The 15,074-nt window shown below is 40.1% G+C and overlaps 1 protein-coding gene across 11 annotated transcripts in view; it reads left to right on the top strand.

The window, feature by feature from the left end:
* The window catches only part of FAM13A (family with sequence similarity 13 member A), a 362,150-nt gene that overhangs the window by 255,477 nt on the left and 91,599 nt on the right, over positions 1–15,074 (top strand). For 6 of the 11 annotated variants that reach the window (XM_059375944.1, XM_059375913.1, XM_059375869.1 and 3 more), the window contains one exon: positions 7,666–7,710. The exons of the other annotated variants lie outside the window; for them this stretch is intronic. In XM_059375944.1, coding sequence (XP_059231927.1) covers positions 7,666–7,710 — 45 coding nt within the window. The remainder of the gene's footprint in view (positions 1–7,665; positions 7,711–15,074) is intronic. 11 annotated transcript variants of the gene reach the window in all.

Below are 15,074 nucleotides of genomic sequence, written 5' to 3'. Positions count from 1 at the left end.
TCTCTATTTGCACATCAATGTCTAAACTCAGTGATTTATTTCTTTCGTCAATTACTGGTTATCATTCTTTACCTGAACCTGGGTGAGGCATCTGCTTTATCTTAAGTGTAGGTCTACAATGGGATATGTTAAAAAGTGGATGGAAATATTGCTTGATAAATTAAAATCTAATCAAAGGAGCTATGCTTCTGTTTCTGGAAGAGTGTTTGACCTATCAATGAATTCATTCAACACTTACTGTCTGTTCTGTGTAGTTGCTACAGGAAGATGGAGTTCTCATCCTAGAGATCTTACATTACAATAGGGAAGTAATATATAGATTCAAATAATAATAAAATTGTTGAGGGGAGAGAAAAGATAAATATCATTAGGGATGCAAAGGGCTATAGGACTTAAAAGGGGAAAGAGAGTTCTTCTAACCGTCCTAAGCCTGACTGACATATACATAGAATTTTGCCGGGAGAAAGTGAAATGGTAAAATAGTCCAGACAGAAGGAAAAGCATGAAGTATGAACGAATGTTCATGTTTGGGATAGAAAAATTTAGAGCAGGTTCAAAAATAGTCTCCAGGTTTGTTTGGAGTGATTTCTTTAGGAAATATAAGCAGCTGAACTGGAGGAGTCAGTTGGGGTTAATTGGTGGAGAGTCTTAATCATCATATTAAATAATAGGGGTTCATTGAAGAGGTGGTGGGAGCTAATGAAGGTTTTGAGCAGAAGGGTGAGTGCCAAGTGAGCAGATCACAGTCACAGTAGGAAACTCACTCTAATAGTGAAATGCATGCACTGGAGGTAGTTTGAGTGGAGGCAGAAGGATCATCATCCTACTGCAGATGACCGAGGCCAGCTGATTAAAGAGACAAGCCAGTCAACGGCTTCGCTTAAGGAGAGGCAAGGGAGGAGAAGGAAAGATGATTCACGCTTTGAATCTGATTCATAAAGAGAATAACAACATCATTAACGAGAGGGGCCAGGAGGAAGAGAAATGTGAGAGTCATATAACAGGAGGGTTTCAAAGTGTTGATTAGGATAATAATACTAATAATGATTTAGTGCTTATTATTTGCCAGGGACTATTCTTTTTGTTTTACATACATGATCTTATTTATTCCTCAGAGCAACTTCAGAGCTTAATATACGGCCTGCCCAAGTTTACACTGCTCGTCTGTCGTAGAATCAGGATACACTCTCCAGGAGCCTCATCCAGAACACAACTTATTAAGCCCTAATAAAATGTCTGTACTGAATGGTGCTGGTCTGGAAGGAAGGGCAGGGAGGATTGGTAAGAGAGAAGGAAAGACAAATGAAATAAAAGGATGGAAACATCAGGGACATTTGGGGAATTCTTGGGAAAGATGACAGGGCAGGGGAATCCAAAGACTCGGAAAACCGAGGGTGAGTGTTTCTGAAAAGTTAAGAGTAGAAAAGGGGGCAGCTGGGTGGCTCAGCCAGTTAACTGTCTGCCTTTGGCTCACAGGATTGAGTCCCACATCAATCTCCCTGCTCAGCCAGGACCCCGCCTCTCCCTCTGCCCTTCACCCTGCTTGTGCTCGCTCTCATGCTCTCTTTCTCTCAAATAAATAAAATCTTTAAAAAAAAAAAAAAAAGAGTAGAAAGGGCTTCAAGAAAAGGCATTTCATAGTCAAAAGAGCACTGGTGGCCTTAAAGCAGTTTCAGAAAAGTGATGAAGTCTCAAGTCTGTTGGCAGTAGTTAGAGTAGTTAGAGTAGTCGAGTAGTTAGAACTGGTAGAGTTCAGGGGAATGGCGCCCCTGCTGGCTGACTGAGGAACTGCTCTGAGGATGTTAGCAATGGAAGTCAGTAATTTATGCAGAAGTGGGCACGGCAGAGGTAGGCTTCGGAGAAAGTCTGTCATTGGGAAAGAGGGGGAAACAGCACTAGCACCAGAGAGCAGGGCCGCTGAGGAAAACTTTTTAAGGCTGGGGGACACCTACTGGAAAGGGGCCTATAGTTAAGATCTAGGAGAGATCAGGCTTCTTCCAGAGAAAGGAGAAAATGATGATATCCAGAAGGTAGATAAGAAATTGGCATCCTGTGAGTGAGACCTTTTCTCCTAGACTAGGAAAAAGTCAAATAGAAGTCAAATAGAAAAAAAAGAAAAAAAGAAGAAGTCAAATAGAAGAAGACGTGTGTATGATGTGTATATATGGGGAGCAGGGGTGCACTTAAACCGTTAAGTGTAACAAAAAGACCAAAGACTTAAGGTACTCACTCACTTATATTTGATGATCTTGGCTTTCTGAATAAATTTTGGAGGAGAGGTAATGTGTGACTGAGAGAGCTTCAGGTATGTGGCGCTGACGACCTGCAGCAGTTTCTATGGGAATGCAGTGAAAAATCATTTAAGATAACTAAAAAGTTGCCACACAGAATTGAGGTTCATGCCGAGGTTAAATAGCATGAATTTTTAGTACCACTAGTTTCCAGGGCTATGTGACTTTCTTTTGCAATGTTTAGCAGTCTGGCAGTAGAAAACCCAGCTGGCAGGATTTAGAAAGGGTGAAGACACCGAGGAAGCTAGTGAACCCATTTTAGAAATAACTAAATGCTGCGGAGAGCCAGGAATGTGCCTTTTTTTAAGCTGCATGCCTGTTGGTTTGGGTGCAGATTATCCTCTGCAGACAGAAGAACAGTTGTTGCTGAAGAGAGAGCTAAGGTAGAGGAGGAGGAATGGGGGAGGCAGGATCGTGGGGGTTGAGTGATGCACGGGAAGGGGCTAAGTGTGGAGCAAATGCGGGCAGGGTATCAGTGTTCGAGTAGTTAGAACTGGTAGAGTTCAGGGGAATGGCGCCCCTGCTGGCTGACTGAGGAACTGCTCTGAGGATGTTAGCAATGGAAAGTAGCAAAGTAGATCCCTGATGCAGAGAGTCCTTGGTGGGTGTGGTAGTGAGGAAGAGCTGTGGTCCAGGTACACATTCCTAAATGATCATCAAGCAATGCCCAGAAAAGAAACCGAGAGTCCAAAAGAGGAGGAATTGTTATAAATAAATGATGAAACTTGAAAAGGCGTGTGATTACTGAGTTACAGTGGTCAGTAATTTTTAAAAATAACTATTGACCTGTCACTAGTAATATGGCATATTAGACTTAATATATCAGGAAGGTAGACTTAATTTATCAGGAAACATAAGTGGAATCAGGTGTTAAAATTTGAATGCCCCCCTATTCATCAGTATTTCATCTTTAGTAGGTAATGAATGTAAATTGTAGTTTACAGTTTAATTAATGAATGTAAATTGTGGTTTAATTTACCATACTGATGCTGGGGTCTTTATTGGTGAACTCATTTTCACCATTTAGTATTGATGTGTTCGTAAAAATCAGAAAAGACAAAATATTACTTCTGTCATTTGAACTTTAATTACCGTTGGCCCTTGGTCAACGAGGGTTAAGGACACCAACCCCTGTGCCGTCGAAAAACCATATACAACTTTTGACTCCCTGAAGCCCTACCAATAACTTGAATAACTGTCTTACGTATTTTGTGGTTATATGTATTGCACACTGTATTCTTACAATAAAGGGAGCTAGAGAAAGAAAATGTTGTTAAAATCAGTAGGAAGAGAGAAAACATTTTCAGCACTGTACTATATTTGAAAAAAAAATGCGTTATTGGACCTGCACAGTTCAACCTGTGTGGTTCAATGGCCAACTGTATTTCCCAACCTATCTGTATCTGACAAAATATTTAAAAACTCATATACATATAGATTAGAGTAAGCACTGTGAGGTGGCAGGATTCGGGAGCAGACCTGAGAAGCTGTGAATCCAGTTTCTGTTCTGCCACTGACTTCCTATGTAAATTTGAACAAATTACTTAATTTTCTAGGACCTACTGTACTCATCAATGAAGATGTTATGATATATAACCATGACATTTTTTTAAAGTTTTTAAAAAATAAAGCCACTTTTTAAAGTGGCTATTTTTTTTTTATAATGTGTTATTTGCCCCAGGGTACAGGTCTGTGAATCATCAGGTTTACACACTTCACAGCACTCACCATAGCACCTACCCTCCCCAATGTCCATCACCCAGCCACCCTAACCATGATTTTCTAACTCAAGCAGTTTACCAAAGTGTTCAGCAAGATGTAAAGGCATTTTGAAAAATAAATGTAAGCAAATACACAGAACTAAGTTGTTGTAGAATCAAATTAGAATTTCCCAATCTAATATCAAAAAAGGAATATATTAATTTTAATTAAAGTCTGAACTTAAGTCAACTTCTGTTTTAAAAGGCTGAATTTAGTCATTAATATTCTATGTTAATATCTGAACACAAGTTTCAGGATGACTAACCCACTTTCATAAATATGGTTAAGTAGATTTAGTCAGACAGTGAAATGTTTTTATTAGCAGGTATAATAAAGAAAAGGACACACAGTAGGATTTTGTGTTCTAAATTCAGAATTATGAGTTGTCTGTGGGGAAAAAACTGGGGAAAAACTACAGGGGAGGAGGCTACCTTTTGGACCTTTAAGCCCCTGCTGTTTCTCAACACCATGGACTCTGGCCGTCTGCCCTTTATCCTATGAAAAGCGATGCTCTGGGCTTTCTTATAAATTCCTTGCAGCCCTCGTGATGTGAAAGAAATCTTTTTTAAAATGTACTTATGTTGTTCTTGCAGTGTATAAAATCTATGGATTAGCAATTATGTTCCTCAGAATAACACTTCAGTATTCTGTACTGAAGCAGAAACTGCAAGGAAGGCTGGATAATTAACGGGCGTTTAGCAGACCTTATGGAAAAATTGATTTGGTGTTACTTGTAAAAAATAAACAAATAGCTATATAGACCAATAGAACACTAGATAAATACCTCAATAAGCAACCAACCAAAACATGCTGTTAATGTTCTTAGAGGGAAATGATTATGCAAATAAACACATTCAATTTTTTTTAAGCACATTCAATTTTTATAAAGATAAAGTGCAGAGATGGTAAGTTGAAATAACTTTCATGGGAGTAGACACTTTGATCCCTTGAGAAGCTGGACAATCTTAGGACATGTATTCTCCCCAGAAGTGTGAGCTACGTGCCTGGGGTGATGTCACCAGTGACTAGTAACCACTGCAGGGTAAACAAACAGCAGGAAATAAATGTGGGTAGGGCAAGGGTCTAGAAGCATGCCTTCCTTCTAGAAAAGTATCGTGCCTTCCAATGCCAGCGGTTTGTTTGGATTTTTTTTTTTTTCTTTTTTAAAGGAAGAGAGGGGATGGAGCTTAGGTCTTGCCTTGTGTCACAGAAACCTTTAGTTTCATAGGCGATGTCTTTCCTTGACAAATAAATGGATTTCCTCCTTGGCAGTCTCTGTAACATTGAGAAGTACTGGACTCTCTGCTCTGGCCGCAGTTATTGGTTGCTCTCCCCAGACTGACAAGCTTGTCTGCGGATTCGCTAAGAGGAAAGTTTCGAGTTACCAGAATTAGGCAAGCCCCCTGAGAAACAGGAGGAGGAGGAGGAGGAGGAGGAGGAGGAGGAGCAGGAGCAGGAGCAGGCGGCAGCAGGAGCAAAAGAAACAGCGCCTTTAAGCACCAGGGCAGCTGCCCCGCTGATTGGCTGGAGGTTTCAGCTGCTTCCCTGGAACAAAAGGTCAAAGTGGACTGCAGTGTAAGTGTAGAGAGGCAGCCGATAAAATAGCATTGCTTGAAGAAGTTTGGAGGCTGGGAGCGGCCGCACAGGGGCTAAGGGCAGCGCCAGTGGCCGCTCCAGCTGCGAGGTGCAGCCTGCCGTCCCGCCCCGAGCCCCGCTCAGCCGCCGGGAGAAGCCGCTTCCCACCGACGGCCAGATCCGTGTGCAAGAGCCAGTTGTGAGGGTCCCTGGCAATCGCGTCTGCAAGGATGGCCTGTGAAATCATGCCTCTGCAAAGGTAGTACTCTTTCCTGTGTGTTTTATTTTATTCTCTTCTGCATTTTCTGAGTTGTATGAAACCATGTAACTTTGCCAGTACTTGGCATTTTTTAGTAGCGTGCTGCAAGCGTGTGGAGCCCTGCGTCCGTGATGTCCTTCCCGAGACCAGAAGACTGAATATGATACTGCCGCTTTTACTGACATTGACATCCAGTTTCTTGTGCTTCTCACTTGATGATGTTGTGTTCAGTTATTTCCTTCCTTGGATGAAAATACATGTAAGAAAACATCTCTGACCTCTGAAGGAAAACAGAAATGAAAGAATGTATAGAACGGGTTTACTAAAAAACTGAATCAGCTCCTTCACAGTGTTGTGAAGCTGTGGCAAGCTCTCAGCTCATTTGATAGGATGTCTGTAGGCGAGAGACCTTTTAAAAAGGCAGGTTAGGATCCCTCTCTTCTGGAGTCCAGATCTAAGCAAGGATTTTCTGTCAGTAGGTACATTACAATACATGGACACAAATGCGAAGGCCAGAATTTCACCATAAATAATTCTAGGTAGATTTATTACACAAATGCCACCTTTAAAAAAAAAAAACTGCTATGTAAGAATGACTGAGCACTGGGTTCTGTTTTTGCATTAATAATTGTAGTATGGACTGCGGAGGGCAGAGCAGAAGAGTTATACCAAAGCAGAGAGAGGTAAATTAAAACAAAAGGGCTTGTTACAAACAAACAAATTGCTGGTGAAGGAATAAGTGAATGATGTATCCTGGAGTGGTCAGGCTGGAAGTCACCTTTGTGAGGACTAGAGTCCAGTCCTCCAGTTTCACAATCGGAAGACTGAGGCACAGAGGAAGTCTCAGAGCTGCCCAAGGTCACGTTTTATGCTTTTTAGAATTACTTTTGCAATCATATTATTATACTTCAACATTAACCGCCTTTCATGCAGTACCATTTGATTTGATATAAACACTTCCTTTAAGAAAACTATAAAGTGTTTTATTAGTGAAAATGATCTTAAAAATCAAGTGGTAATTACAGTTTATAAGGCTGGAAAAAATCTAGACAAAAATGAAGTTGAATTTTAAAACCTATGCCACCAGTATTTTACTGAATTCATGTTTCAACAGTGAAAATAAGGTTAAGAAAAATTCAGTGTTTATTTGCAGCGTGTTTCCTGCAGATGGATGCTGTGACAGAGACCAGTGTAGTTGTTATTCTTTCACTGAACTGTTAAGAGCCCTGCAATGGGAACTTGATGGGGTGTCCCAGGAATTCCTTTTCTAAAAATTAATAACCCAAGGGAACAGACAGTGGTTCGTGGATAGATCTGAAATTCTTCTCTATTAACCCAGTGGAAAGGGCCACATACTTGAAGTGTCCAACAGACTATAAAACTAACGTACACTTTTTGGAGACTCAATTTGGTTTCCGGCTTTATAACTGAGGACTTGTTTTGCTTATAATGACTGCAGTCTTAAGGGTCTTAAGCAATCATTTTCTAGAGAAGAACATTGGCTATTACTGAACTCTGTGATAAGCATCTTGATAATGTAACTGGTAAATATTTTTAAGAAAATAGATCTTTGTACCACTAAAACCTTGCTTAGAGAGTTAATGAAAGCTGAAATCAAATTAGCATAATTTCCAGAATTATTTTGCACTGTTAGTTAGTTAGTAAGCCTCTGTAAGAGGAATAATTTGAATTTGCATTCAAGAATGCTAATTGGTGCATTCACTGGTCTGTGGTCTGAGAATTTCATTTGATTGATTACCCTGCATTCTTCCCTTCCAGCCTATGCCTGCCTTTGATTATAAACATCCTGAAGGCAAGGAGCAGGTTTGTGTAGTTCTCCTTCTTAAGGATCTCTTGTGAATTTAGATGCTTATGCAGAAAACTTTCCTCTTCCCCTGTGTAATTGCTTCTTCCAAACCCAGTTCAGTGCCTTAGGCTAAGGATTTCTGGGAGTCTCTAGTAATGATGACTGTTGGCCTCGGCCCCTGCTATTAACGCTGCCTGAAGCATGTAGTTTGCAGAGCCTTGTGAAATGCATGCTGACTGATGGCATGAGTGCTTTGCTCAGTTCTGTTTTGCAGCAGTAAGGGGCTAGAAACTGAATTAAAAGTGGGTGAGTAAAAGAATAGCTTCAAGTATCAGTCAAATTCACGTTCCCTATTTTGTACTGAGCAGAGTGGCCAATGGTTCTCATACTTTAAGTGCATGACAATTACCTGAGAAACTCATTTTTTTAAAATCAGCTTATAGGAAAAGCTCCCCTCTTTCCCTAGACTTAGTGAATCTGAATCTGGGTGTGACAGGGAAAGTAAATACATTTTTAACAAGCTTCCTGAAAGCAAATCTGACACTAATGGTCCACACACTCAGGGAAACACTTATCTAAACTCTAGTTAATGATTGTAGCTTGTGTAAAGCCATTGACAGCAGGTATATATAAGAATCTAACGCTATACTACTCAACGTCCCCAAATAACATCTTTAATATCATGACTTTATAAGTGTTTTTTTCATAATCCATGCTTTCATCTACTAGGTGTTAGTGTTCCGTGTTAGAACAAAGTATACTATGGCCACCTGAGTGGCACAGTCGGTTAAGTCTCTGGCTCTTGGTTTCTGCTCAGGTCATGATCTCAGGGTTATGAGGTAGAGTTTTGCTTGGGGCTCACGCCCAATGCAGAGTCTGCTTGGATTCTGTGTGTGTGTGTGTGTGTGTGTCTCCCCCTCTCCCTGTGCCCTACTGCCCCATTCTCTTTCTCTCTCAAATACATAAAGTTTTTAAAACTATAACAAACAAAGCATGCTTACAGTATTCTCAGATATATTAAACAGTCTATACTACCAGGGATACTGAGGTAATTGAGACACAAGCTTTGCTTCAAAGAGGTCACATGCTAGGGCAGATGCAGTCATACTACCAGACAATTACAACACATGTGGTGAGTGCAGTAATGGACAGTATGATTAGCATAGTAATAGAGATGTGCCTGTTACATTGGTAACATGGACAACATCCTATGTGTATGATGTTATTAGAGGGCATGTTTTTAACCCTAATGTCTGCTTAGCTTAAACAATTTTCATGGGTGACGTTTTAGGCTTTCTTAGCATATTGTGAAACTATGTAGAAGATAAATTTGTTACTCCTAATCTGTGTCTGAGATGAGAATAACAGATGTGTTTGCAAGCTAAGGAAAAAATAAATACCTTGGTTCCCTTTAATGTATTTTGCCATCTGTTTATTACCTATTGTAATTTGTAGACCTTCAGGAATGGAGTTGACTGTTTAGAAACGCATGATATTTAGAGAAAACTACAGAGGTTGAATGTTTAGAATGTGAACCTTTGTAAAGCAAGGAACTCCATTCTTACAATTCACTTTAAATGGCTTAAAGATGAGATCTTATTACATATCTGTTGAGTTGTTTAGACTGTCTCCATTCTTTTTAAAAATACTAAAATATCTATATGTACTTGTTATACCAAAGGATAAAACTCAGTACACTTTAGCACTATATAGATATTCTTGCCATCTGAAAAAGTTCCCCCAAAGAAATAAAATAATAATAAAATAAATGGGGAAACCATATTAAATTAAGAATTGAAATAAGTTTTGGAGCACCTGGCTGACTCAGTCAGTAGAGCATGTGACTCTTAATCTCAGGGTCATGAGTTCAAGTTCCACGTGGGGTATAGAGATTACTTTAAAAAAAAGTTTTCTTCACTCAGGTGACTATGTTCACCTTCTGTCACTAAAGAGATAGTATGTTTTATCAGATTCCAGGCTTTACATATACCTCAGGCTTTTTGCATGATTTATATCCGAGGGGACTTTTTTCCTTATATTTTGTAGGCTATAGTTAGAATCTCTATTTTATGTATAGAAAGATTTCAGTAGGCTAAGAAACAAATCTTTAATCCACTTAGACTTTTTCTTTTTTTAAAGATTTTATTTATTTATTTGACAGAGATCACAAGTAGGCAGAGAGAGAGGAGGAAGCAGGTTCCCTGCTGAGCAGAGAGCCCGATGTGGGGCTCAATCCCAGGACTCTGGGATCATGACCTGAGCCAAAGGCAGAGGCTTTAACACACTGAGCCACCCAGGCATCCCTAAGAAACAAATCTTAACCCTAAGTCTTATGTCTATGACAAAACTCTCAACTTTCACAACAGTATTTTGATTTGCTAGATTAACTTTCCATTAGCCACTAACTCAGTTTATATCCACAGCGAATGATGATGGAAGATGAAGTTAGGAACCCTGGTGATTAATTTAGATTCCTTTGTTTTTAATGCATTGGTGTCTGCTTTCATGTATTAGCATACTATTCTTTCCCTGGTTTACTTGTCAAAGTAGAAACTGAAATTAAGAACATTTATGTAAGTTTCTTGTTCATTACTCTATCAGATTTTGGTATTCAATATATACTACTGATTCCTTCTTTTATGATGGCAAAATTAATCATAATTTCAAAATTGCAATGGCTCTTTTGAGAAGACACAGAACAACAGGGTTAATTAGCATGTATTAGGGACCCAACAGGGGAAAACTTCACTGAAACCTCTCATCAGCGGAATTCATCTGGTCTTACTAAGTACAGGTTATTAGAATAACCTTTTGCAAACAAGAAAACTGGTAACTGGGATGATGTGGGAGTTGACCAGGAAACACCCCAGGTAATGATGGTCCTGCTTGTGTACCTTCTGTGTAGTGTTAGAGAGCCCTCTACTGCCTGTGGTGACACCACCAGTTAATTTGTCTCTAAACCTGTATTATTACTAACTTGACACTTGGATAGCACTCCCTGCCTGCAAACCAACGCCCCTGTCCCCCATCCCCTACACAGAGACAGTCAAAGATGGAGTTAAAAGCTGCCCCACATCAAATCTGGGTTAACCCTTATGGGGTTGTGTATCTAAACTTAGACTTCATTAATCTAGTCTATATTTGAAGAAATAAGATCTCTGTGGGCTCTACTCTCATAGGACAGTTATAGTTTCCCTGGAGTCTACATATTTGCTAAGTACTCCAAATAAAGAAGATATTTTGAACTAAGATGAGAACATTTTTAAATTTTACGGAGATCAACCGAGTCTAACCATGGAAAAAGTGGAGGTATTGGGTATTCAGCACAAAGCAGTAGGGAAAGCGGAGGAAGGGTAGTAAACTTGCTATCATAAAAACATACTCAGATGCTGAGAGCTATCTAGCCATATGAATTTGGTTGCTCAGGTCATTTTCTTCAGTCTATAAAATGAGATGATAATAGTTGACATACTTATGGGGGCAATTTTAGAGTTAAAGAATATGATAGCTCTTTGTAAATGATAAAACTATTCAGACTTAAAGAGTAGTATATTGCTTTTCTCTTGTGTTTTTTTTTTTTCTTGATTTTTATATTTGCAATGCCTTTCAATTCCTTGAATGCAGGACTGTTTAACACAGTGAGGGTGATGCTCTAGCATTACATTCCATTTCACTGGATGAAGTGACCTAAAAAATGGTTTGTAGGAAGTGTCATTACAACGTGTCATTAAAATTGGGGTGCCTCGTGGTGCAGTAAGTTAAGTACCTGACTCTTGATTTCAGCTCAGGTCATGATCTCAGGGTCATGAGATGGAGCGCCAGAGCAGGCTCCACGCTCAGCAGGGAGTCTGCTGGAGATTTTCTCTGTCTCTCTCTCAAATAAATAAATCTTTTAAAAAAATCCTATGGAATCAAATTTCTTGAAACTCTCAAAATCTTCTATCCCCTTTCTTTCCTATGATAATTATATATTTATGTGATGATCAAAATGAATGGCCAAAGAAATAGTTTGTACTGTATGAAACTTTGTAAAAGGATTATTCTTTAAGAAGAACTGGAAATTAAACCTTTTTTGATATTAGCATTATTGAGATATGATTCATATAACCCTATAATTCACCTGCATAGAGTATACAATTCAGTGATTTTTGGTAAAATCATAAGGTTGTGCAACCATCACTACAAGCAATTTAGAATATCTTCATTACCCAAAAGAAACCCTGTGTTCTTTAGCTGTCAACCCCTATTGTGGGCTGAATGTGTTCCCCAAAATTTACATGTTGAAGTTCTAATTTCTAATCTCCAGTGTGATGATATTTAGAGGTGGGACTTTTGGGGGCTAATTGGGTTTGGATGAGGGCATAGAGGTGGCATTCCCGTAATAGGATTGGTGTCCTTATAAAGAGATAAGGGGGCCAGACTACTCACCCCTTCCCATCCTCCAAACCCACCATGGGAGGATATAGCAGGGATTGGCAGCCAGCAAGCCAGGGAGAATTCTCACCGGAACCTGACTATGCTGGCACCGTAGTCTTAGACTTGCCTTCTCTAGAACTGTGAGAAGTAAATGTTTCTATTGTTCAAGCTGCCCATCTGTGGTGTCTTGTTAGAACAGCCCAAACTAACTAACACAACTGTCATCTCCCTATAATCCCCCTATCCCAACTCTAGGCAACCACTCATCCACTTTCTGACTCTAAAGATTTGCCTCATCTGGACACTACATTATAACCCTTAGGCCGAGGTGGAACCTGCTTTTACGTCTCACAGAAGAATGGCGTGCGAATGGGAAATAGCTGGGGAGGGATAGGGAAGGGAAGAGAGGGAGGGAGGAAGGGAGGAACCAAGCAGGCAAGCCAGGAAGGAAGGAGAAAAAAGTACAAAGCCCAAAAAGTTGATTTTGGAAATTAAGATACCTAACTAAAGAAGAAAAATACTGGGCAGTAGCAGAGAGCAGAGACACAGGATACATTTGATTAAAAAACCTTTAAGGTTTGGGGTCAAGAAATCATGTATCTTCTTATCAGCTATAAGAACAAAAATCAGAAAAGTCGAACTCAATGGAAATAAAAACAAAGAACTGAACTGCCTTACTCAAATCATATTCGGTGGAATTAAAATGCTAGAAAAAGTTAAGGGTTTCGAAAGAGCTTCAAGTGATACATTAGTATTTTGCTGTCAGCAACATGATCATGGTAAGAAATATAACTTCGCCGTCTAGATTAAAATAGCCCCTGAAACCGAGATTAGGAACCAGCAGCCAGCCAGAGCGGACCATTGAAAAACCGTGTAGTATTTTTGTCAGTGACTCTCCTTCATTTTCAGTTCCTTGACTTAGCAGAAACTCCAGGGTGCCTGGCCCCCCGGGCCTCTGCCTGGCACACACCTGCCGCGTCCACAGTGCTGAGCTCCCTGCGTGCCACCTCCTGCCTTCATACAGTGTCTTCTCTTTGTTAAGGAATCCCCTGTCCATTCTCTTCCTCCTGGAAATGCCTCCATGACCCTCAAAAATCATTCCCAGTGTCCCTCATGTCACCTAACCCCGCCAGAGTGCTTGGTGCTTGAGTGTAAGATCTGGAGCTCTGGCTTCCACACACTTGGATTTGAACCCCACCCGTGCCTGGCTCTCCAGCCTCCCCCCTGGTGAATCACCCTTTCTAAGACTTGTTTCGCTTATCCGAAAAAAATCCAGTTAGTGCTACCTCTCTCAAAGGTGTCTTTGAGGGTCGACTAAGAAAATGTGTGTGAAGCTCTGAGCCCAAAGCCTTGACTTGTTATGGTGAGGCCTCAACGCGTAGTAGCTGTGTATCCTTTTCTCATAGTCATTACCAAATGTCAAGTTTCTGTCTCTCCCTGGCCTGTAAATTCTGTAAGGATTTAGGCCCTATCTTACTAGCCTGTGTATCTGCAGCACCTCTCCTTGGCTCTGATGCATGGTAGCTACTCAAAAAATGCTGAATGAGCCCTTGTATCCGGCAGAGGAAGGGTTCGTCAAGGGAAAGATGAGAAGATAATTTGCATTGCTCTCTGCATATTTTTGTCTCCATCGAGAAATCTACTTTCAGACTTAACACTCTGGGAAATTAATATCTGTTAAATAAAAACTATATTAACAAATCATTAATGATTTTGTAATGGTAATTTTTTTAAAGACTTTATTTGAGAGAGAGAGAGTGCACTAGCAGGGGGAGGCGGCAGGGGCAGAGGGAGAAGCAGACTCCCTGCTGAGCAGGAAGCCCGAGGTAGGACTCGATCCCAGGTCCCTGCGATCATGATCTGAGCCAAAGGCAGACACTTAACCAACTGAGCCATCCAGGTGCCCTAATGGTAATTTTTTTAAAAATTAGTAGAAATAACTTACTCTTTCCTTATTTCCTCCTGCATGTATCCTCATAGTCTTTTTAAATCTATTTAACTAAAGATTAGGAAATATTTTAACTTACTTATTCATGTTCTAAAAATATTTTTTCATCTACTAATATCAACTCCACCATAAGGAAAATGACTGTACATAGCATTCTAAATTATTGCCTCCCCAAGGCAATCAGTGATACACATCACTTTTCTGAACAAGAATCTCAAAGACAAATGAAAGCTTCCAGCTGCCTTGAAAATAGCTTTGTGACTAAACCAAAAAGTTCTTTAAGCCCCAAACAACCTTTGGGTTTGCAGTGAAGTGAAATAATTTTCTTTTCCTGCTCTCAAGCCAGAACAAACAGATAGAGTGTGTAGCAAGGCCCTATTACTTTGCCTGAACACATCCGTTTCTGGGTTCCCTCTACACTACAGAAAGTACAGTGTTTACATTACTGGCATAGTGGCAGAATTCCCACCTCAGTTGTGCCGCTGAAGAAAAGAAATTAATTTCTTGTTTTTAAGGACAGGAGAAGACCCATGGCATAGTTGTGATTTCACTAAGTTTTGAATAGAAAGGAATAGGATAACTTAAAATAATCGACATGCACATATCTGAAAATGCTCCTAGCTGGCCCAGTTAATTTTACAAATAAGAAACAGTGCATGTTTTCAAAATATTGGGTGCCTGGGTGGCTCAGTGGGTTAAAGCCTCTGTCTTCGACTCAGGTCATGATCCCAGGGTCCTGGGATCGAGCCTCACATTGGGATCTCTGCTTGGCGAGGAGCCTGCTTCTCTTCCTCTCTCTCTGCCTGCCTCTCTGCCTACCTGTGACCTCTGTCTGTCAAATAAATAAATAAAATCTTTTAAAAAAAATGAGTGCATGTTTTCAAAATATCATATCAAACAGTAGCATTAGCACTCAGCAAAGTCTTGACGATGCTAGTTTTACTCACCACTGACTGAACATCTGGAGTGTTCTAGTACCCTGCTGGATGCTTGAGATGGTAGAAACATAAAAACATA

Source organism: Mustela nigripes, chromosome 1 (assembly GCF_022355385.1).
Source record: "Mustela nigripes isolate SB6536 chromosome 1, MUSNIG.SB6536, whole genome shotgun sequence".
Classification (NCBI taxonomy): domain Eukaryota; kingdom Metazoa; phylum Chordata; class Mammalia; order Carnivora; family Mustelidae; genus Mustela; species Mustela nigripes.
The sequence above is the reverse complement of the archived record's forward strand: the minus strand, read 5'-3'. Positions and strand labels throughout refer to the sequence as shown.